The 23,424-nt window shown below is 41.6% G+C and overlaps 1 protein-coding gene across 1 annotated transcript in view; it reads right to left on the bottom strand.

Annotated features, from left to right (window-relative positions):
• The window catches only part of LOC117406227 (cholecystokinin receptor-like), a 75,369-nt gene that overhangs the window by 3,071 nt on the left and 48,874 nt on the right, over positions 1-23,424 (bottom strand). The window contains exon 6 of the mRNA XM_059030584.1: positions 3,971-4,098. Coding sequence (XP_058886567.1) covers positions 3,971-4,098 — 128 coding nt within the window. The remainder of the gene's footprint in view (positions 1-3,970; positions 4,099-23,424) is intronic.

Here is a 23,424-nt window from a genome sequence, read left to right as displayed (position 1 = left end):
GCAAAACTTTTGACCATAGCTGTGCATCCACTGCATGCACCTGTGAAAATGTAATGCCTTAAAAATAAAAAATAAAACAGATGCCTTCATGTACCCCATATTCATATACAGTTGTAGTCAAAAGTTTACATATCCCAATGGAAATTTATAATTTCTAGAAATTTCTCAAACAATTCATTATAGGAAAAATCTTTTGTAGCAAAAGTTTTGCTGTTGTGGATGAATTGATTTTACAATTTATTGCAGCTTTTTTTTTTTCAAAACTCCAAAAATGCTAATTCAAAAGTATTCATACCCTGACAAGGAAAATTAAATTAATAGTTGAGGCACCTTTAGCAATAATAACCTCTTAACCTGAGCTTTTGGCATGATTCTTTAGTGATTTTTGACCATTCTTCAAAGCAAAACTGTTCCAGTTTTTCAAATCCCGAGGACTTCTCTTGTACACAGCCTTCTTCAAGTCATACCAAAGATTCTCAATCGGATTTAAATCGGAGCTTTGACTAGGTCATTCCAGAACCTTGATTTTATTCTTCTATAACGATTCTGAAGTAGATTTTGATGTGTGCTTTGGATCGTTCTGTTGGAATGTCCAGTTGTGCTTTAAAAAGTTTTGTAGCAGAGGGTTTCAGATGATTGGCCAATATCTTTTGGTATGCTATGGAATCCATTTTACCATGTATTGGAACTAAATTTCCTGTGCCATTAGAGAAAAAATATCCCCAGAGGAAGGATATTACCACCTCCATGTTTGACAGTAGGTATGATGCTACCCAGCTCCTGGTCCAGGCCCTGGTACTCTCCCGCCTAGACTACTGCAACTCCCTCCTGGCTGGCCTCCCTGCGTCCGCCACCCGTCCGCTCCAGCTCATCCAGAACTCTGCTGCCCGCCTGGTGTTCTCTCTGCCTCGCTTCGCCCACGCAACTCCACTACTCCGCTCGCTCCACTGGCTCCCGATCACCGCTCGCATCCAGTTCAAGACTCTTGTACTAGCCTATAGATGCCTTGACCAGACTGCACCCAGCTACCTCCAGACCCTCATCTCTCCCTACACCCCCACTCGACCTCTCCGCTCCGCCTGCACGAGAAGACTAGCTCTACCTCCGCTACGCTCCCCTGCCTCCAGAGCCCGCTCCTTCTCCACCCTTGCTCCGCAGTGGTGGAATGACCTTCCTACAGATGTCAGGACTGCCCAGTCCCTGACCACATTCCGGCGCCTCCTTAAGACTCACCTCTTCAAAGAGCACCTGTAGAACTCCTCTGTTTGTATCCTGGGACACTATCTCCCTTCATGTAAATGTGCTTTATTTTGCTCTTATCTGCCCCTATTTTACTACATTTAATCCTGTACTTCAGAATACTGTAATCTGCCAAGTGTTTAACCTGCAGTACTTTGTATTTAATCATATCCTGATGTAACTATCACTATTTAATCATACCCTGATGTAACTATCACTATTATCTGCTGTATTATTGAATTGTGGTTTGTCACACTTATACTTTGCTTGAACAAAAGTTATTGTACTTCTTGCTCTTATTGTATCACTTGTATTGTAACACTTGAAATGTATTTGCTTACGATTGTAAGTCGCTCAGGATAAGGGCGTCTGCTAAGAAATAAATAATAATAATAATAATAATGTTCTTTTCTTTGTACGCCTCACCAGACATTCTCTAAATGTAATGACTATCAGTGTGACCAAATAGCTTGATTTTTTGTTTCATCACTCCACAAAACCTTTGACCAGAACTCATATCCATCATTCAAATGCTGTTTTACAAACTTTAAGCGATTGTTCTTGTGACATTTTCCTTGGCCTGCAGCCATTGAGACCTTCACAATGCAATACTCGACCTATGGTTGAAACGGAAACCCCAGTCCCACTTGCAGCCAATTCACTTTGAATATCTTTGGCAGTCAATCTCGGATTGTTATTAACCCTGCTCACAATTCTTCTACTTGTTCTTGGTGAAAGAACCTTCTTTCCTCAAGACAGAGGGAGCATTGTGACAGTGCCAGGAGTCTTGTACTTCTTGATAATAGAAACAATAGTTGAAATTGAGATACTCAAATTCTTGGAAATCTTCTTGTATCCTTCTCCAGCTTTATGACAATAAATAATTTTCTTCAGATAGCGCTTTACTTTTTCTCATATTGATTTATTGCTAATGACAGCAATAATCCTATGCCTAACTGTGGCAAAGTGGTAAGTGATATGCAGGTGGAGAGCATTTGCACTGTTCAATTGAAACAAACAGACAACAAAGTACGGGTGAAATGGTTTGTTTATTTATAAGCCAGATGGTCTGATGACCAGACAGAAAAGAATAATGATCTGGCAATACACAGCAATGTGTATTGCACAGTAGTTATAAAGGGTTGCAGTCCCGCAAACAGTAACATGCTATAAAACACACACAATGTACAAACACAGTCACCAGTCCACTAGTGCATGCTGTAGCGCTCGTGGTGCATATACAATTAATTGTGATTCACAGTGCAGTGTTGTCCGGTTTTGTGCTGGCCACTGGTGACGGCTCCGGATCATGTCAGTCGTCTAACAGTGATAACAAGCAAACATACACGACAAAACAAACAAAAACACTCACCATACAATACGTTTCGGTCCTTCCTGGTTTCGTAACACAACCATCAATAAAGGAACAGGTCACCTATCTCCGTCCCCTATTTGTACCGGCACTCATGACCCCTTGGTAAACGATTGCAGCTGCTCCTCCAATCCGTGGCTCCCACATCAGTTCCCTTCCGGGTCGCTGAGTTAGTGTACCGGAGCGCCGCCCCCTTTCTAGATGACTGACTTCCTTTTAACCCTGGTAATGAATTGTTAGGCCATCCGGTCCAGGTTACTCTGTTCCCTGTACCTAGCGTCCTCACAGGTCGGGGGGGAGATTTACCACCAAGAATCATTCTACTTCTGTCACACTAACCCTTTTATACGCTCTAAGAATGTTCACCTGCAATCCAGCATTTTCTAGACTTTTCTAGAATTAGGTTCTGCATTACCATATTGAAATTTCTAGCACCTTGTAGACAATACTATCATAGCACCAAAGGGTATGAATACTTTTGAATTTTAATTTTTGGAGTTTTGCAAAAAGATTGCTGAAAAATAATTGTAGAGAATTGTAAATCTATTTCTTAAAACTTTTTTTCCTCATCCACAAAAGCAAAACTATTGCTAAAAAAATGTTCCTAAAATTCTTTGTTCGAGAAATCTCTATAAATTATATATTTCCACTGGGGTATGTAAACTTTTGACTACAACTGTACTCTAAATAGCTTGTGTTAAATGTTGAGACCAATTTTTATCACCACTGAATAAGATATTGTGTCGATATATACAAGCTTAAGTCTGGCATACAGACAGCCTCAATCCCTTAGCAAGTTTCATCACAGGTTCATGGCAAGTTTCACCACAATTTGACATCTGGTATATTATAAGTACTATATTTTACTGTATGAGGGTCCTTCTCAATTTTTTATGTATAAATCAAATAGCAAAATAAAGGGAACATTGTAAAATTAGTATGTGTGAAAAATATGTGAAAAAAATTGTAGCAAGTTTCATCCGTGGGTATCTCCACTAAATTCCTGTTGCCTAGGATGTGATAATAAAATGTTTAATTATGACAAGTCACAAATAGAAAAATTGGATGCACTGACTGCTACAGAGGATGGTGAAAGTGAGATGCTTCATTAACTCTTACAGCTCTTTATAGATCATTCTGTATATCACAGGATTATGTTTTTATATATGTCAACCACGTTCATCCCTCTGCTTGATTCATATCTCCACCCTGTGTCTTGCTTATGTCTGTACCTTTTAATCTCTGTGTTGCATTATAAGGCAGGGATTTTACCTTCAGAGCAACACAGAAAGCAGGACACTTACATCATGCAAGATCATAGCATGAATGGGTTACACTTTGAGGTGGAGTCAAACTTACCAGTGATTTCTTTTTTCTGGCCCAGTTCAAACTGGATTCCTCTATACAGTTCCCGGGAAATTAGTCCATAGGCAATTATCATCACAATACCAGGGATAAAGAACAGAGTAAACAGCAGCATCAGGTACCTGCAAGAAAAATAAAATCCTGAGAATATTGCATGAACTTTCTCCAAAACAGCATTCTGGGCTGTTCCATGGTTTGTTTTTTCAAACTTTAAACAAAGGTGTTTCAGAATTTCTTAGTTAAAACTGATCACGTGGTGGCATTCACCCTTTTAGTGGAATCAAATGGAGGAAAACCTAAATTATTACAACAAATTGACAGAAGTACATACTGTTACTAGAGGTGTTGGCCCTGTGTGTAATTCTGCTCTATAAACTGACACATTAGCAATACATCAGTGGCTATGTTACCATTGAAATGTCGAAGAAAAAAAAAAAGATAATACGCATTATGGTTATTAGCAATAATAAATAAATATACGTTAGAAAATTGTTTGCTAAGCCATTTCCATAGAATTTCTCTACTTTAAAACAAAAAAAATATTATTTGCATTTTTAGTGAATATCTAGCTAAACGGATTGACTGATTTAATAAAGCTTTAGGTAGGTAAACACATTGAAGCCCGTGATAGAGAGAAAGAATCGATGCTGTAAATCTCCCTCCCGACCAGAAAGGGTGCAGTGTAAGGTTGGTAGTGAACTTCCCCATCTGGAGGAAGCACGTAGTTGCGTGTACTCGAAACGATTCCCATGCGATCATCTGCGGGCCAGGCAGCAGATGCGTGAGTATAGTCCCTTGTGCTGAAAACATAAGACAGCCAGAGCCTGTATTGTTTGTTGTTTTGTTACATGTGTTCTTTTTGTGTTTTATAGAAGAGGAGTGAGCACCCAGGAGCTGTCGCTTCAGAGCCAGCAGTCAACCCTGAGCACTTCCTTTCACGGCACAACACGCACACCACGATCCCCCGGAGTTGAGCATGCACACTTTTGTGCAGGGAGGACGCAGGACAGACAAAGTCCTTTTGTTATTATTATTTAGGGTTTGCAAGCCCACTGTGTAACCCCCAATACCATTGCTGGTAGAGGGGTGGATTCTTTTGTTTATTAAATAAAAACACGGATAGTTTTGGGAGAAGTTACTGTCTGGACATTAACTTTGTTCCCCACACCACTTGCACCTGATGACACTTGCTGTTCAGAAGTTGGACGGAGGTGGATCCAACTGCATTGGCGGCGCTGTTGGAGATGCAGAAGCGGAGACGCCAGGAATCATTGACAACCATGATGGAGAGGATGCACGGCATGTTCCTGGAGACTAATCGGGGGTAGGGAACCGGCGGCTGAACCAACAGTGCCACTACCGAGGACGAGGGTAGTGAAGATGTCACTGGAGGATGACCCCGAGTCTTACTTGGTTACATTCAAAAGGCAGGCAACAACAGCACAGTGGCCTCGGGAGTGATGGGCTACCCTGTTGGGCCCCGATTTGATCGGGGAGGCCCAGGCAGCCTACCAAGCCCTGACACACGACCAAGCCCTGGTTTATGATCAGGTGAAGCAGGCCATTCTCCAGCAGCCTGACATCACAGAGGAGACGCACTGTCGCCTGTTCTGGGAATACCAGCGATCCTCAGGACTGCAACCCCGTATGGTGGTGCAGCAGCTAGTAGATCAACGCAGAAAAAGTGTTAATTGCTATTGAGCAATTTGTGAAGGTGCTGGGGCCAGACACCCAGAACACCCCACTCTTCCCTCCAACCGACCCCGAATGACAGGCCCAAGGACAGGACCCCCACAGCACTTCACCCCCTCCCCCCATGGATCCACTTCTCATCAGTACTCCTCGGGTGGCCTTCCTCCACAACAATGGAGAGCAAGGTGGGCGCCCTTTCACCCCACCTGGTACCGGTGCGATGAGGTCAGCCACCTTGCCAGGAATTGTCCGCCGGTGATGGAATGTGGTGCGGCCTCCCATTACGTAATAACAGCACCAGGTAAGTCCAGGAGTAATGATTGGGAGGGGTCTTACATTGTTGATGCACAGGTTGGTGATGTGAGCACCCACGCATTAGTGGACTCAGGATGTGGGCAAATTAATTGAAGCTCTATTGGCAGGGGTACCTTGGTGGTCAAGCAGGGTTGTGGTTATTTCCTGTATTCATGGGGATAACAAGGACTACCCCCTCACAAAATCAGATTTGACTATTGGATGTCATACTCGCCACGTAATCGTGGCAGTGGCTGCAAAGTTGCCATATCCAGTTATTTTATAATCGAGACTGGCCGTATTTTGAAACAATGATTAATAAAACAGTAAAGCCAGTCCATGGGAGCAGCGGGGGAAGCTATTGGGAAACTTTTCCCACTGCATGCTGATTTGTTCCATTCCCGATTTTGCTCGAAAAAAACAAAAAAAGAGCAAAGGGTTGAAAAATGGGAAGGAATGTCAATGAAACAAGGCTCGAAAAAAACAAAAAAAGAGCAAAGGGTTGAAAAATGGGAAGGAATGTCAATGAAACAAGGCTGGGGTTACTGAGGTTCCTCTTGCTGAAACTACTTTAGCTTCACTCAATACCCCGAAGTTCTGGGACCGAGATGTGGACCTAGCATTGGAACAAAAAAATATCCATCGCTGGCTCACATCTGGGGGCAGGTCCAGTCTATCGAGGGGAAAGATGTAGAGGATAACCGGCCGCTTACATATCCTCATCACACAAATTGTCGGACATTTACTATATAGAGTATCCCAAGCCACGAGCACAAGTCAGATTGTAACACACTTGGCTCACGATGTCCCATGTTCGGGCCATTTAGGTAGCGACAAGACTCGGGAACAAATATTGGCTCGTTTTTATTGGATGGGAGTTTTTAGTGAAGTGACGAGATATGTAGAAGAGTGTCCGGAATGCCAGCAGACAGTGCTGGGGTGGGTTTGCCTGGCCCCGCTGGTTCCACTGCCCCTCATCTCAGTTCCCTTTGAACGCATTGCTATGGATATATTGGGTCCATTGAGCCAGTCTGACTGGATATACGCACATTTTGGTAGTGGTGGACTAGGCGACCATATATCCAGAGGCAGTACAATTGAGATCCACTACTGCCGCAGCAATTGCTCTAGAGTTAGTGCAGATTATAGCAAGAGTAGGGATTCAAAAAGAAATTCTAACTGATTATGGAACGAACTTTGTCACAATGTTTAAAGGAATTGTATAAATTATTGCAAATTCGGTCCATTCTGACCTCCGTTTATCATCCGCAGATGGATGGTTTGGTGGAACAGTTTAATTAGACTTTGAAACAGATGCTGAAGCGGTTTGTCAACCAAGAACAGAAACATTGGGCTAAGCTCCTCCCCTACCTGATGTTTGCAGTTAGAGAGGTGCCTCAGAGCTGAACTGGGTTCTCTCCCTTTGAGCTGCTGTATGGGAGGCAACCCCAAGGTATCCTTGATCTTGTGAAAGAAGGGTGGGAGGAACATTGGTAAAGTGAACTATGAAATTAGACAACCAGATCGCTGAAATAAGGCAGAAATTTATCATATTAACTTGTTAAAACCCCGGAATGAAAGGGAGGCCCTATTCATAGCTTGTGACAGTTTAGAAGAGGATTTTGGTCCCACTGTCAGTCTGCCAGCTACAACTAACATTCCGATGGGGGAACAGTTACTTCCAGATCAAAAACTCGAGCTCTACCAGTTAGTGAAAAAGTTTAATGATGTTTTTTCTGACTTGCCCGGTAGAACTAATGCCATTCAACTTGCTATTATTACTCCAGCAGGTGTCAAGGTTCGAGAGAGACCGTACTGGCTCCCAGAAAGCCACATGGCTCCCGTTCGCAAGGAGGTGGAGGATCGAGTGGCGCAGTCCTATGATGATGGTGGGCGGACGGCTCCCCTTGGTCCTGTGTGGATTTTAGAAAGGCTAATGCCATCTCCAAGTTTGCTGCATATCTAATGAGCTCCTTAACCGACTGGGTAAGGCACAGTTAATCTTGACCTTGGATCTGACGAAGGGATACTGGCTGATTCCACTCACTCAGAGCTCGAGAGAGAACTGCTTTCTCTACCCCAGATGGCTTGTTCCATTTCCGGACCATGCCCTTCGGGTTGCATGGAGCTCCCGCCACCTTTCAGAGACTGATGGACCAGGTCTTAGCTCCCCATCATCAGTATGCAGCTGCATACATTGATGTGGTGATTTTTAGCTCCACCTGGAAGGAGCATATTATTAGACTTTCAGCCATCCTACAGTGTCCTACAGTCTCTAAGGGAGGCAGGGCTAACACCCAAGCTAGGTAAGTATGCATTTGGCAAGCAAGAGACCCAATATATTGGCTACATTATGGGTAATGGCCGGGTAAAGCCGATTGCCTCCAAAGTCCAGGTGCTGGTGGATACGGCGATCCCAAGAACCAAGTCACAGGTGAGATCACTATTGGGGTTAGCCGGCTATTATCGCCATTTTATCCCTGAGTATGCCACCATAGTCAACCCCCTGGTAGATCTCATCCGAAAGGCTGCAACACAAATAGTTAAGTGGACAGTGCAGTGTCAGGAGGCATTTAATATGATTAAGAAGCAACTGTCAAGCTCCCGCCAGATTTCAGCAAAGAGTTCATCCTTCAGACTGTTGCCTCCCAGATTGGTCTGGGGGCAGTCCTGTCCCAACAAGTTGATGGGGTAGAACACCTTATCATTTATTTGAGCAAAAAATGGCTCCTAGGGAGATTAACTACTCCGTCATTGAGAAGGAGTGTTTAGCCATCAAATGGGCTACTCACGCTCTTCGCTATTACTTATTGGGATGTTCTTTCTCTCTTGTCACTGATTATGCTCCTTTAACGTGGTTACACATGATGAAGGACAACAACACCCAGACAACTCATTGTTACCTGGCGTTCCACCCTTCCACTACACAGTGAAACATCGTGCAGGTAAGGAGCATCAAAACGCTGATTTTCTTTCAAGGGAGGGGGGACCATTGGGGAATGTAAAGTTGGCTGAGTGCTCCTTCTACATCACTCTGAAGGGTGAGATATGTGATAAAGAGAGAAAGAATCAATGTTGTAAATCTCCCTCCCGACCAAAAAGGGTGCCGTGTAAGGTTGGTAGTTCACTTCCCCATCTGGAGGAAGCACGTAGCTGCACGTACTCTAAACGAATCCCATGCGTTCAGCTGACGGCCAGGCAGCGATTGGTTGCGCCGAGCTGATTGCAGGGAAGTCAGGCAGTGCAAAGGGGATTCAGCTGCGTGAGTATAGCCCCTTGCGCTGAAAATGTAACAGACTGCCGGAGCCTGTATTGTTTGTTGTTTTGTTACGTGTATTCTTTTTGTGTTTTACAGAAGAGGAGTGAGCACCCAGGAGCTGTCGCTTCAGAGCCAGCAGTCAACCCTGAGCACTTCCTTTCATGGCACAACACACACGAGGACGCAAGATGGACAAAGTCCTTTTGATATTATGATTATTATTATTGTTTCGGGTTTGCAAGCCCACCACATAACCCCCAATACCATTGCTGGTAGAGGGGCAGATTATTTTGTTTATTAAATAAAAAACACAGATCGTTTTGGGAGAAATTACTGTCTGGACATTCACTTTGTTCCCCACACCACTTGCACCTGACGACAGAGCCCTGTACAGAATCCAACCCAATGTGTATTCAATTATACCTAGCACGTCCTTATACTACGGTAAATGAATGAATCAAACTTGTTACAAACAAGTGGACGTCCCTTTTCAGCATCCTGCTGTAATATTATTTTCTCATGTTATTGATCAATGAAAAAATGCAAAACGTTTGGCCATAGCTGTACACACACGATATTGAAATGTTTATATTTGGTGTGGCAACGTGGCGGGCAGTCTAGGCTGGTCAACCACAGGAAAAGCAAACCCAGAAGCTGCAGTTTAAACGCTTTCATGCACTTTTAATACTTCAACAAATATAAGATTTAAACAAAACTCTTACCCAACACAAACTCTTACACAAATTAACAAAATGGCAACCAAGCTACTGCTATCCCAGTGCAGGGTAGAAATCACAACCTGCTGCTCTCAGCCCTTCTCTCTCCATGTGTTCCTAGGCCTTGGCCTCACTCTTCTTGTCCACAGGGTTTCCCTTCCCTTTATGCAGCGGCTAAGTCTGCACAGGTGTCTCAATTAACTAATAATTAACCCTCAGGATCCTAAAGACTTCACATAAGGGCCAGGAACACCTGCTCTACCACATATCCTCCACCCATGTGTACAACACATACAGCTTTTTCAAGGCCACCTCCCCCTTTGAATTGTGCTCATTCTGGGTGGGTGCGAGGGAATGTTAAGGCTCAGCCAGCCCTGGTCAAAGACTAGACCTCTGATGCCACCTGACCCTAACCATAGCTCCATACTTTCTACTTGGCGTCTATAAGGAGGTGCCCTTTTAACCCTCAGCCTACCCCCTAAACCAAGTGTCTCCTTGTGGCAATGTGCCCTGCTGCTGTGTGTATTTTTGTGTTTTATGTTGTATGTTGCGTGTGTTAATGTTGGTGTATTGTAGTTGGTACACGGGATATAATGCGGGTAATCACTTCACGTGTATAATATTTGAGCACAGGGTTGCACAGAATTAGTTCACGTGCTGGGATTAAAGTGGATAATTAATTAGTAATTGAATCCCAGCACAACAGTATATATAGATGCACGTTTTACTCACTCAGGGTTTGTGTGTTCGTGAGTGGAGAACAGGTGTGGAGAGGAGGTAAAAACTAAAAAGAAATAACAATTGCTATTGCGCGCTGGAAGCACCAGCACGGTACTTGTTTGTCTGTTCGTCCACTTTGTTTGTCTGTCTATTTACTTTGGCCAACGCGCCGTTTTGTTTGTTCAGTCTGTGTTTTCTGTTTTGTACAACCTTTTTATTTGAAATAAACCGACGCAAGCAAGCGCCTTCATCATTTCACCGTCCTGTGTGTGTTTCCTTTCCTGGGTCTGACGTCATCACTCAGCCAGCCTTGTCACACTCCTTTATCCCTTCTTGGGGCTCCTCTTCTGAGGATAGCTCCGACAGTGGCAACAATACTGGGTACTCTGGCAGTGGCAGTACAGGCACCAACTCAGGGTACTCCGGAAGTGGCAGTGTTGGCAGCAACACAGGACACCCTGGCAGTAGCAGCGCTGGACTGGTTCCTCAGGCTCTCGAGACAACAGCAGTGGCTCTTTCCCTACTGTATCTGGAGACGGCAGCGGCTCTTCCCGTTTTGGCTCTGGAGATGGCAGCAGCTCCTCCCCCTTTGGCTCTGGTGACAGCAGCAGCTCCTCCCCCTTTGGCTCTGAAGACGGCAGCGGCTTCTCCCCCTTTGGCTCTGGAGACAGCAACAGAAACTCTGGCTCCAGCAGCAGCAATCTGGTTCTAGCAGCCAATCTGGCCACAGCAGCAACTCTCGTTGTCTGTGGTTGGCCTCTTGTTGCGCAGCAGTGGCCTTTAATAAAGCCTTTAACATAACTTCCTTTTTTAATTAATTTATTTTTTTCTTCAGTTCTGAGCTGGGTCAGTAGGGGGCACTATTCTACCATTTTCACCATATGTGGCAACGTGGCGGGCGGTCAAGGCTGGTCAACGGCATGAATAGAATAGCACAGAAGCTGCAGTTTAAACGTTTTCGCGCATTTTTAATACTTTTTATACAAATACAAGATTTAAACAAAACTCTTACCCAACACAAACTCTTACACAAATGAACAAAATGGCACCCAAGCTACTGCTATCCCGGTGCAGGGTAGAAATCACAACCTGCTGCTCTCAGCCCTTCTCTCTCTCTGTGTGTGTTCCTAGGCCTTAGCCTCACTCTTCTTGTCCACAGGTTTCCCTTCCCTTTATGCAGGGGCCAAGTGTGCACAGGTGTCTCAATTAACTAATAATTAGCCCTCAGGGTCCTAAAGCCTCCAGATTAGGGTTGGGAACACCTATTCTACCACATTGGTTTGAGCATTGTAATGTATACAGGGTTAGTTTTATCTTTCTATTTGTTTTAAGTATGCTCCTTTAAATTGTATGTTAATTTGTTTTTTAACCTAATTTAACGTAGCCTTTTAGTTTTATATGTCCTATTTTAACAAGGCTTATTAACAATGGGAGACAGGGTGGCTAGTGGGTTATAGTATAACAGTGGGTTATAGTATAACAGTGGGTTATAGTATGCGGGTCTCATTTAGTAAAGTATATTTATAGCTATACACATATATTTTTTTCCTTTTTTATATTTATGCACTTGGTTTAGTTTCCTGTTTTCTACTGAATATGTAATCATCATGTGTGCTTTATGATGTTATTAACTTTTTATGCTTATTAGTGTGTATTTTTAAGAATCCTATTACAGTTTTTCTCAATTGCTTAAACACATTTCCTGAAACACTATTCACATTTTCAAAACAGTTAACACAAACCCCACAACAGTATCGCATTTTGCAAAACGACACATATCAACTGCAAAATGCACTAAGACTATCAAAATATAGTACACGTTTCAAAATCAAATAAGTACATCAAACAGTACAACAATGTCATAAAATGAAAAACTCACCTTATCAGTATTTAAACAAAGGCTACAAAAAATACTAAGTATAAGCTTCAATATGACATGAAATCCTAAATACAAGCTTCCTCATGCTGTAGTCAACTTGAAACTTTGTTACTGTAAATACTGTAAGTATGTTACCGCACACAATATGTTATATCAACAAAAAAGTTTTATTTTGGAACCAGGCTCCATATATTTTACATCCAGCAATGTCAATTTACATATTGTGCAGTATGTAAATGAATATATATATATATATATATATATATATATATATATATATATATATATATATATATATATATATATTGGATTCTGTAAATTCTGTTCAAATCCAATAAGGCGAAAAAGTATACTGAAGAATAGAAAAACAAAAGAACAATAGAGATTTCTGTTTGAATTCAAATGGGACTTCAGGGATCAGCCATTCTCTCCTCTCTGTTTGGCCACAAGTTTTCGTCGACATTGCATCTAATGTTCTCCCTTGCAATGCAGTGAGGATAAAATCGTCTGGCATGACGCATCCATCCCCAGCAATCTTCTGCTGTGATGGCTTCACAGCCTGCGTTCATTGCATCCAGTAGTGACATTTGGTCGTGAGGATGGTTATCATACACCTTCCACCTCCATGCTGAGAACTCCTCAATAGGGTTCAGGAAGGGGGAGTAGAGTGGGAGGAATTCCATTATCATGCGAGGGTGTGCTGCAAACCACTGCCTCACCAGAGTAGAGTGGTGGAAACTGACATTGTCCCACACCACCAAATAGGTTGGCAAGTCAGCCCTCACTTGCTCCCTCTCCTCAACAGGTATAAGGCTGTTATAGAGAGCATCCAAAAATGCCAAAAGGCAAACAGTGTTGTATGGATCAAGGGTGGGGATGTGTGCAATTACACCATTTTCAGCTATTGCCGCACACATTGTGATGTGTGCGGCAATAGCTGTCCTGGCACATTCACCAATGATATTTCTCCCACGTCTCCGCACTTTGGCCAAATTGAACCCTGCCTCGTCCACATACACAAACACATGAGGGGATTCATTGGCCTCCAGCTCCATTATTCTCTGAAAAAGATTCAATACAATAGTAAAGCAACATTATTTGTTACTGTATTCCAAAAGTAAGTGTTAGCAAGGCAATATTACAAGTAAATAAATTACTGTGCTTTCAAGAGGCCTTACCTGTATATATTGGTACCTTATCTCCTTCACTCTGTTGCTGTTCCTCTCAAAAGGGACCTTGTACATTTGCTTCATACGCAGCTGATTTCTCTTCAAAACCCTATCTATCATAAACAGGCTTACTGCATGCACATTTGCAAACATGTCTTGATTTTGCAGCACGGCACTCTGAATTTCTCTGAGACGGATACCATTATTGGCAATAACCATATTCACTATTGCTGTCTCTTGTACATCAGTAAAACCTTTTCCTCTGCCACCAGAGCGGGGTAGTCTTTCAATCCTGTAAACAAAAACACATGGGTATACAAAGTCATTACATAAATGGCAAAACTGCTCTAACATATATTGTACTGTACAGTAAAACTGAAGAAATGTGTTCATGTGGCTCTTTTGCATGATCACATACTATATTCATACATACCTATTCTCATTCATGAAAGTCCTGATAATTGAAGCCACAGAGGTTCGGCTGAGATTTGACTGAACCCTTTGCCAAGCCGCTGCCATTGACAGGCCATGATTGATGACATGGTCTACAATTGTAGCCCGTATGTCATTCAAAATGCTGATTTGAAATTTGCTGATCCATTTTTCATCATCAACTCAGCAGTGATAATTGATTGAACAATTTAAAAATTAGGATTTCTACCAATGAGAGAAAGATAAACAGATCTGGGAGTGGTTGCTTTCAACTGTGAACAAATTAATTTGTTTTGTTTAACGAGACATACTTGATAGACTTTTGTGTCAAGTGCTGAGATTTGTATTTAGAGTTTTGTAAAAATGTGCCTGACATTTGAATTATGTGTCAAAGCAATCATAAATGATATAGTGTTTTGCAAAATATGTTACTGTTGTGGGGTTTGTGTTAACTGTTTTGAAAATGTGAATAGTGTTTCAGGAAATGTGTTTAAGCAATTGAGAAAAACTGTAACTTCTCCAACTAGGAACCCTGTATCACTTAGACTGATAAGCCTTAATTGTCTATTTTTTATATAAAGTCTACTTTGCAGTAGCCACATCAAATTCTTCAATGAACTGTAAAAAACAGACATTTCTTCTGCTTCCCAATTAAACCTAATTCCTTTAGAATGCACCATGTTTTCTTTTTATACGATTGAATTTATATTAGTTTCCATTGAATTTATACTCGTTTCCATTGAATTTATACTAGTTTCCATTGAATTTATAATAGTTTCCAATTAATTTATACTTATTTCCATTGAATTTATACTGGTTTCCATTAGATTTATGCTTGTTTCCATTGAATGTATACTAGTTTCCATTGTATTTCTACTTATTTCCATTGAATTTATACTAGTTTCCATTACATTTATACTCGTTTCCATTGAAATTATGCATTGAATTAATTCGCATGAACCAGTAAATAGAATTTCCAAAATACTATGGAGTCTACAGGGTTTTGAAATTCACATAATAGCTACATTTATGTAAATGAGGGCTGTTTTCATTGGTAAAATCACAGTTTTCGTTTAAATGTTTCCTTTTAGCGAATTAACAGCTCCAGTGGAAAAAGACTACAGCCTATGTTACCTTATACATAATATGCCAATATGCCTATAGGTAACAAACTACTAAACAAAATAAATACAGTCCAGAAGTTGTAATACAGTTTTTCCCAATCGCTAACTCACTGTGAATGAAACTGTGGTAAAAGTCTTACAGTTTTTCTCAATTGCTTAAACACAATTCTTGAAACGTTATCTACATTTTCAAAACAATTAATGAAAACCCCACAATAGTAGCGTGTTCTGCAAAACACTATATCATTTATGTTTGTTTTCACACAAAATGCAAATGTCAAGAACATTTTTGCAGATCAATGAATACAGATCTCAAAAATTAATCGAGTAAGTTTTGTTACACTAAATTAATTAATTTGTTCACAGCTGAAAGCAACCAATCCCACATGTTTTCAACCTTACCTCACAGGTGCAAATTGTGACTGTTAAATTGTTCAATAAACAATCAATACTTAATCACACACACACACACACACACACACACACACACACACACACGCACACATATATATATATATATATATATATATATATATATATATATATATATATATATATATATATATATATAGTGCCTTGCAAAAGTATTCAGACCCCTGACCAATTCTGTCATATTACTGAATTACAAATGGTACATTGAAATTTCGTTCTGTTTGATATTTTATTTTAAAATATCAATTATTGTAAGGTGACATTGGTTTTATGTTGGGAAATATTGTTAAGAAAAATAAAAAACTGAAATATCTTGCTTGCATAAGTATTCAACCCCTGTGCTGTGGAAGCTCCCAGTTTACACTGATGAAAGAAATTGCCCTAACGAGGACACAATTACCTTACCATTGGCCTCCACCTGTGAACCATTAAAGTTGCTGTCTCATTTTCTGGATAAAAACCCCACTGTTGAAGGATCATTGGTCAGGCTGTGGATCTGAAGGAAAATGAAGACCAAACAGCATTCTACAGAAGTTAGAGATAAAGCAATACAAATGCATAGATTAGGGAAAGGGTACAAAATAATATCCAAGTGTTTGGATATCCCAGTGAGCACAGTTGGATCAATAATCAGGAAGTGGAAGCTGCATCACACCACCCAGGCACTGCCAAGAAAAGGCCATCCCTCAAAACTCAGTGCTCAAACAAGAAGGAGACTTGTGAGAGAAGCCACAGAGAGGCCAACAATCACTTTGAAGGAGCTACAGAGTTCAGTTGCTGGGAGTGGAGTAATGGTGCACCAGTCAACCATATCAAGAGCTCTGCATAACACTGGCCTGTATGGGAGGGTGGCAAGAAAGAAGCCGTTACTCAAAAAGTACCATCTGAAAGCACGTCTGGAGTTTGCCAGAAAGCTTGAGGGTGACCTAGCTGCGATGTGGGAAAAGGTTTTGTGGTCAGATGAGACCAAGATAGAGCTTTTTGGCCAAAACTCAAAGAGCTATGTGAGGCGCAAACCTAACACTGCCCATGCCTCAAGACACACCATCTCTACAGTGAAGTATGGTGGTGGCAGCATCATGCTGTGGGGATGCTTCTCATCAGCAGGGACTGGGCATCTTGTTAAAATTGAAGGAAGAATGGATGGAGCAAAATACAGGGAAATACTGCAAGAGAACCTGCTTCAGTCCGCTAAAAAATTGAAGCTTGGGAGGAAATTCACCTTTCAGCAGGACAATGATCCCAAGCACAAGGCCAAAGCAACATTGGAGTGGCTCAAGAACATAAAGGTGAATGTCCTACAGTGGCCCAGTCAAAGTCCTGATCTCAATCCCATTGAGAACACTATGTAACACAATTTTTGTTCCTGGGTAGTAAGTGTTATTTCCTAATTGCTTATACCTCAAAAGTATAGAAAATGGCTATTATTCCCCACAAACTTTGCTTTTGTGACCAGGACAGTGATATTTTGAAATTTACCTATTTCCAATGAGAAAACGGGCAAATCTATGTCTTTTCGTTCACATAAAGTCAGAAAAAAACAACATATGAATCCAAATTAACATGTATTTATACTAAAGTAATACAAAAATGACTACAAAAGATTTAGAAGTGAGTAGTTTATCGAGATTTACGATTATACTGTAAATCACTTTCACGAATCAGCCCCCAAATGTAGTCTCCCATCATGTTCTCGTTATACTGTCCCTGGTAGCGGCGTTCAAAGTCCAGTATATCCTGGTGGAAGCGCTCGCCTTGCTCCTCCGAGTACGCTTCCATGTTCTCCTTGAATTTATCAAGATGAGCATCAAGGATATGGACTTTGAGGGACATCCTACAGCCCATTGTGCCATAGTTCTTCACCATAGTCTCAACCAGCTCCACATAGTTTTCGGCCTTGTGATTGCCCAGGAAGCCCCGAACCACTGCGACAAAGCTGTTCCAAGCCGCTTTCTCCTTACTAGTGAGCTTCTTGGGGAATTCATTGCACTCCAGGATCTTCTTTATCTGTGGTCTGACGAAGACACCGGCTTTGACCTTTGCCTCAGACAGCTTAGGGAAGAAGTCTTGAAGGTACTTGAAGGCTGCCGACTTCTTATCTAGAGCTCTGACAAATTGTTTCATAAGGCCCAATTTGATGTGCAGTGGTGGCATCAGCACCTTCCGGGGGTCCACCAGTGGCTCCCACTTGACGTTGTTCCTCCCCACAGAGAACTCGGTCCGCTGTGGCCAGTCCCGCCTGTGGTAGTGCGCCTTGGTGTCCCTGCTGTCCCAAAGGCAAAGATAGCAGGGAAACTTGGTAAAACCGCCTTGGAGACCCATCAGGAATGCCACCATTGCAGCCTCTTGATGCCATCTCAGAAAAATGCAGATATGTATCCACTTAGGCAGCTGGAACTAAACTGAACTGGTGGGCTTAAGGCCCCTGTATTTATACTACTATATATTACTGGAAAGTTCTAGAAAGTTCTAGAAGTTACTCCAAGTTTACTCAGCACTGAATCTATCTGGAATGTTCTGGAAAATAGGTACATTTCAAAATATCACTGTTCTGGTCACAAAAGCAAAGTTTGTGGGGAATAATAGACATTTTCTATACTTTTGAGGCATAAGCAATTAGGAAATAACACTTACTACCCAGGAACCAAAAAAAAAAAAAGAATTGTTACACGGTGGAATCTGTGGCACTATTTGAAAATTGCGGTCCACAAGCGTCGTCCAACCAACCTGAACAACCTGGAGTAAATCTGCCAAGAAGAATGGGCCAAAATCACTCCGACACTGTATGCAAAGCTGGTACATACTTACCCCAAAAGACTTAAAGCTGTTATTGCAGCGAAAGGTGGCTCTACCAAATATTAATGTGTGGGGGTTGAATACTTATGCAAGCAAGATATTTCAGTTTTTTATTTTTCTTTAAAATATTTCCCAACATAAAACCAGTGTCACCTTACAATTTTGAGTTTCAGTGTTTTAAAATAAAATATCAAAAAGAACGAAATTTCAATTTACCATTTGTAATTCAGTAATATGAGAGAACTGGTCAGGGGTCTGAATACTTTTGCAAGGCACTCTATATATATTAGCTTACCAGTGAGTTGGTGTTGCTGAAAAATGGAGCAAGAACAAGTAGGAGAAAGACAGGAACAACAACCTGGAGGTGCAAGAGGAAGAGGGGTCCGTATGCATGGTGGTAGAGCTGGGGAAAGGGGAAGGGGAAGGGGAAGGCGAAGGCATCCAAATATTTTGAACGAAATATGGGCCACAATTGTAGACCATGTCATAAATCATGGCCTGACAATGACAGAAGCTGGGCAGAGGGTGCAACCTATCTCAGCCTATCCTCTATTGCATCAATTATAAGGACTTTCAGGAATGAAAACAGGTATGTGATCATACAACACATTTCTTCACAGTATTACAGTACAAACTCTGTCAAAGCATGCCGTTTTGCAATTTACATATTGACTTTGTCCATCAATGCTTACTGTATTCATTTATAGAATTGAACAACTACCCCATTCTGGTGGCAGAGGAAAAGTTTTCACCCCTGAACAGGAGACGGCAATTGTTGACATGGTCATAGCAAACAATACCATTCGTCTCAGGGAGATTCAGAGCGCAATTGTACAGGATGAAGCCATGTTAAAACATAAATTCTGTGAGCCTTTCGACGATTGACAGAGTGCTAAAAACAAACCAGCTCCGTATGAAGCACCTGTACAAGGTCCCTTTCGAGAGGAACAGCAACAGGGTGAAGGAGATTTCAATATGTACAGGTAAGGCCTCATCAGAGTACAGTAATGTCTTTCCTTTTACAGTAATATTGCCTGGCTAAGACCTACTTTTGGAATAGATAACAATATGTGGGAAATACTTTACTCTTATTGTGTGATTACAATACATTGCTCGCTCCACTGGCTCCCGATCACCGCTCGCATCCAGTTCAAGACTCTTGTACTAGCCTACAGCCTTGACCAGACTGCACCCAGCTACCTCCAGACCCTCATCTCTCCCTACACCCCCACTCGACCTCTCCACTCCGCCTGCACTAGAAGACTAGCTCTACCTCCGCTACGCTCCCCTGCCTCCAGAGCCCGCTCCTTCTCCACCCTTGCTCCGCAGTGGTGGAATGACCTTCCTACAGATGTCAGGACTGCCCAGTCCCTGACCACATTCCGGCGCCTCCTTAAGACTCACCTCTTCAAACAGCACCTGTAGAACTCCTCTGTTGTATCCTGGGACACTATCACCCTTCATGTAAATGTGCTTTATTTTGCTCTTATCTGCCCCCTATTTTACTGCATTTAATCCTGTACTTCAGAATACTGTAATCTGCCAAGTGTTTAACCTGTAGTACTTTGTATTTAATCATATCCTGATGTAACTATCACTATTATCTGCTGTATTATTGAATTGTGGTTTGTCACACTTGTACTTTGCTTGAACAAAAGTTATTGTATTTCTTGCTCTTATTATATTACTTGTATTGTAACACTTGAAATGTATTTGCTTACGATTGTAAGTCGTCCTGGATAAGGGCGTCTGCTAAGAAATAAATAATAATAAATAATAATAATTGAATGGTTTGCAGAGATTAATGGAGCTAGAGGCCAATGAGTCACCACATATATTTGTGTGTGTAGATGAGGCTGGTTTCAACTTGAACAAAATCCGGAGATGTTGCAGAAACCTTATTGGACACAGAGCCACACTGATTGTGCCAGGCCAACGTGGGGGTAACATAACCATGTGCGCTGCCATATCAGATAATGGTGTCATTGCCCACATCCCCACCATTGGGCCCTACAACACTGGTCGTCTTTTAGCTTTCTTGGAGGCTCTTTACAACCGTCTTGTACCTGTTGATGAGAGACAGCTGGTGAGGGCTGACTTGCCAAATTATGTAGTAGTTTAGGACAATGTCAGCTTTCACCACTCCACTCTAGTCAGGGAATGGTTTGCTGCCCACCAACGCATGGCCATAAAATTCCTCCCACCCTATTCCCCTTTCCTCAACCCCATTGAGGAGTTTTTCTCTGCATGGAGGTGGAAGGTTTATGACCACCGGCCTCAAGATCAGCTGTCTTTGGTGGATGCAGTGAATGCTGCTTGTGAGGACATCACGGCAGAAGATTGCAGGGGATGGCTGCGGCATGCAAGAAGGTTTTTCCCTCGTTGCTTTGTGAGGGACAACATTAGGTGCGATGTGGATGAAAATCTGTGGCCTAACAGAGAGGAGAGACTGGATGGCCAGTGAGACGTTACAATTGATCCTTTGTGTGTTTTCTTTTACACTTCTATAGTTTGGACCACCTGCCTTTGTCGACTTATTGGATTTATATACTGTAACACTACTGTTTACAATATAACATTGTTTTGCTTTACATATTTGCATCTGTTTCATTTTACTGAATGAAAAATATTGGGAACCCTGTTCCTGAATAAACATTTTTTTGTTTTGTTCTTTTGTGTGTGGCAACATCCTTAATTACAGTATTTGTACAGTAATTATAGTTTCAATGATCACCAGTATCAATTAGACCATAAGATAGAGGAACAGCAATCAGTGTCATATTGATGCTGATAGTTCATATTTTTGTGCCTTTGTTTAAACACTAATAAAGAGAGCTTTCCATTATATGACACTGTTGTTCTGTTTGATGTACTTATTTGATTTTGAAACGTGTTAAATATTTTGAGTGTCTTAGGGCTAAATGAAATAGAGTTTTGAGGTTTGTGTTAACTGGTTTTAAAATGTGAACACTGTTTCAAGAATTGCGTTTAAGCAATTGAGAAAAACTGTAAAACACAGTAGCCTCACCATCAAAACCATACACTCCTTTTGCACAACCACAAGTATTTTCTTGTTCATTTCACACAAATTGCAAATCCAAATATTTGTTTTGAAAAACATTTAACACTTTGAAACACTTTACAATGAAAATATGATTCAATTGAGTGTGTTTTGTTCTCACATTACAGCATATTGTTTGTAATTGAAAAATTCATTTCAATTGAATCCATTAACACTTCGCATGTGTAGATGCTACATACATGGAGTAGTGGTAGGGCAGCAGTGTGGAGTAGTGGTTAGGGCTCTGGACTCTTGACCAGAGGGTCGTGGGTTCAATCCCAGGTTGGGGACACTGCTGCTGTACCCTCGAGCAAGGTACTTTACCTAGATTGCTCCAGTAAAAAAAACCAACTGTATAAATGGGTAATTGTATGTAAAAATAATGTGTAAAAAAAAAAATGTAATTGTATGTAAAAAATAATGTGATATCTTGTAACAATTGTAAGTCGTCCTGGATAATGGCGTCTGCTAAGAAATTAATAATAATAATAATAATAATAATAATAATAATTAACTCTTAATTAATACATCAGTAAATAAAAGGAGCTCGAGGTAGACTCTCAGTTGAGGGTGTGAAATGGAGCAACGTAGGAGACAAGCTGGGGCCCGAATGAGAGGGGGAGCAAGAGTACTGCCAAGAGAACAAAGACCAGGAAGTAGAGTGAGTAATATATCGAATGAGATTAGAGCAATAATAGTTGATCATGTCATCAATCATCTGTATTTTCAGGAGGGAGAACAGGTAAGGTCTTACAAAGTGTGCACATTTGTAAAGTACTTCAGGATATGCATTGTTTTATTATACTGTAAGATGCAATATGTAAATACCGTAATTCAATCACACATTGTATCTATTTTACAGAGTTGATAGAAGATCTCATTCTGGTGGCCGCGGACGTATTTTCACTGAACAACAGGAGACGGCTATTGTAAACATGGTCATTGAAAACAACACCATCCGCCTAAAAGACATTCAGGCAAGAATAATGCAGGACAATAAAGTATTTCACAGTATTCATAGTTTTAGCTTGGCAACTATTGATCATGTCCTGATAAGAAGTGACATCAGGACAAAACAAGTGTACAGGGTGTCATGTGAGATGAACAGCGACATGGTGAAGGATGTGCGGTATCAGTATGTAGAAGTAAGTCATTTTCTGTGGTGTGTTCTTATCCGTACAACTGTGCAATATGATTATAATGCTATCGATCTTGGATTGTATGATACATTTCTATCCCCCCTAGAGGATTCTGGAGCTTGATGCCAGTATTGCACCCCAGGAATATATCTTTGAGGGTGAGGCTGGATTCAATCTGTCCAAAAGAAGGAGACGTGGACGAAATGTGATTGGTCATCGTGCCACCGTTCAAGTCCCTGGTCAACGAGGTGGTAACATCACAATGTGTGCAGCTATATCTCGAGTAATTTGCCATAGAGCAATGATAGGCCCATACAACACTGCTGAGTTTCCTGCATCAGCTGCTTGAGCATTTGATTCCTGATGGAGATGTTGGAGTAGAGGGGCAACACCAAACAGAATTCATCATAATTTGGGGTAATGTTCCATTCCATCACAGTGCACTTGTCCGATAGTGGTTTCAAGCGCATGCTAGATGTGCAATCCTCTTCATTCCACCATATTCACCATTCTTGAATCCCATTGAAGAGTTTTTCTCGGCATGGAGATGGAAGGTTTATGACCACCATCCCCAAGAGCAGGTTACCCTTATCCAGGCCATGGAGGCTGCCTGTGAAGACATCACAGTTGAGGCCTGTCAAGGGTGGATCCACCATGCAAGGCTTTTTTCCCCAGGTGTATGGCAAGAGACAATGTGTTGTGTGATGTCGATGAGAACTTGTGGCCTCACAGAAA

Source organism: Acipenser ruthenus, chromosome 9, assembly GCF_902713425.1.
Source record: "Acipenser ruthenus chromosome 9, fAciRut3.2 maternal haplotype, whole genome shotgun sequence".
Classification (NCBI taxonomy): Eukaryota; Metazoa; Chordata; class Actinopteri; order Acipenseriformes; family Acipenseridae; genus Acipenser; species Acipenser ruthenus.
Note: the sequence above shows the minus strand (reverse complement) of the source record. Positions and strands in the feature narration are given on the sequence as shown.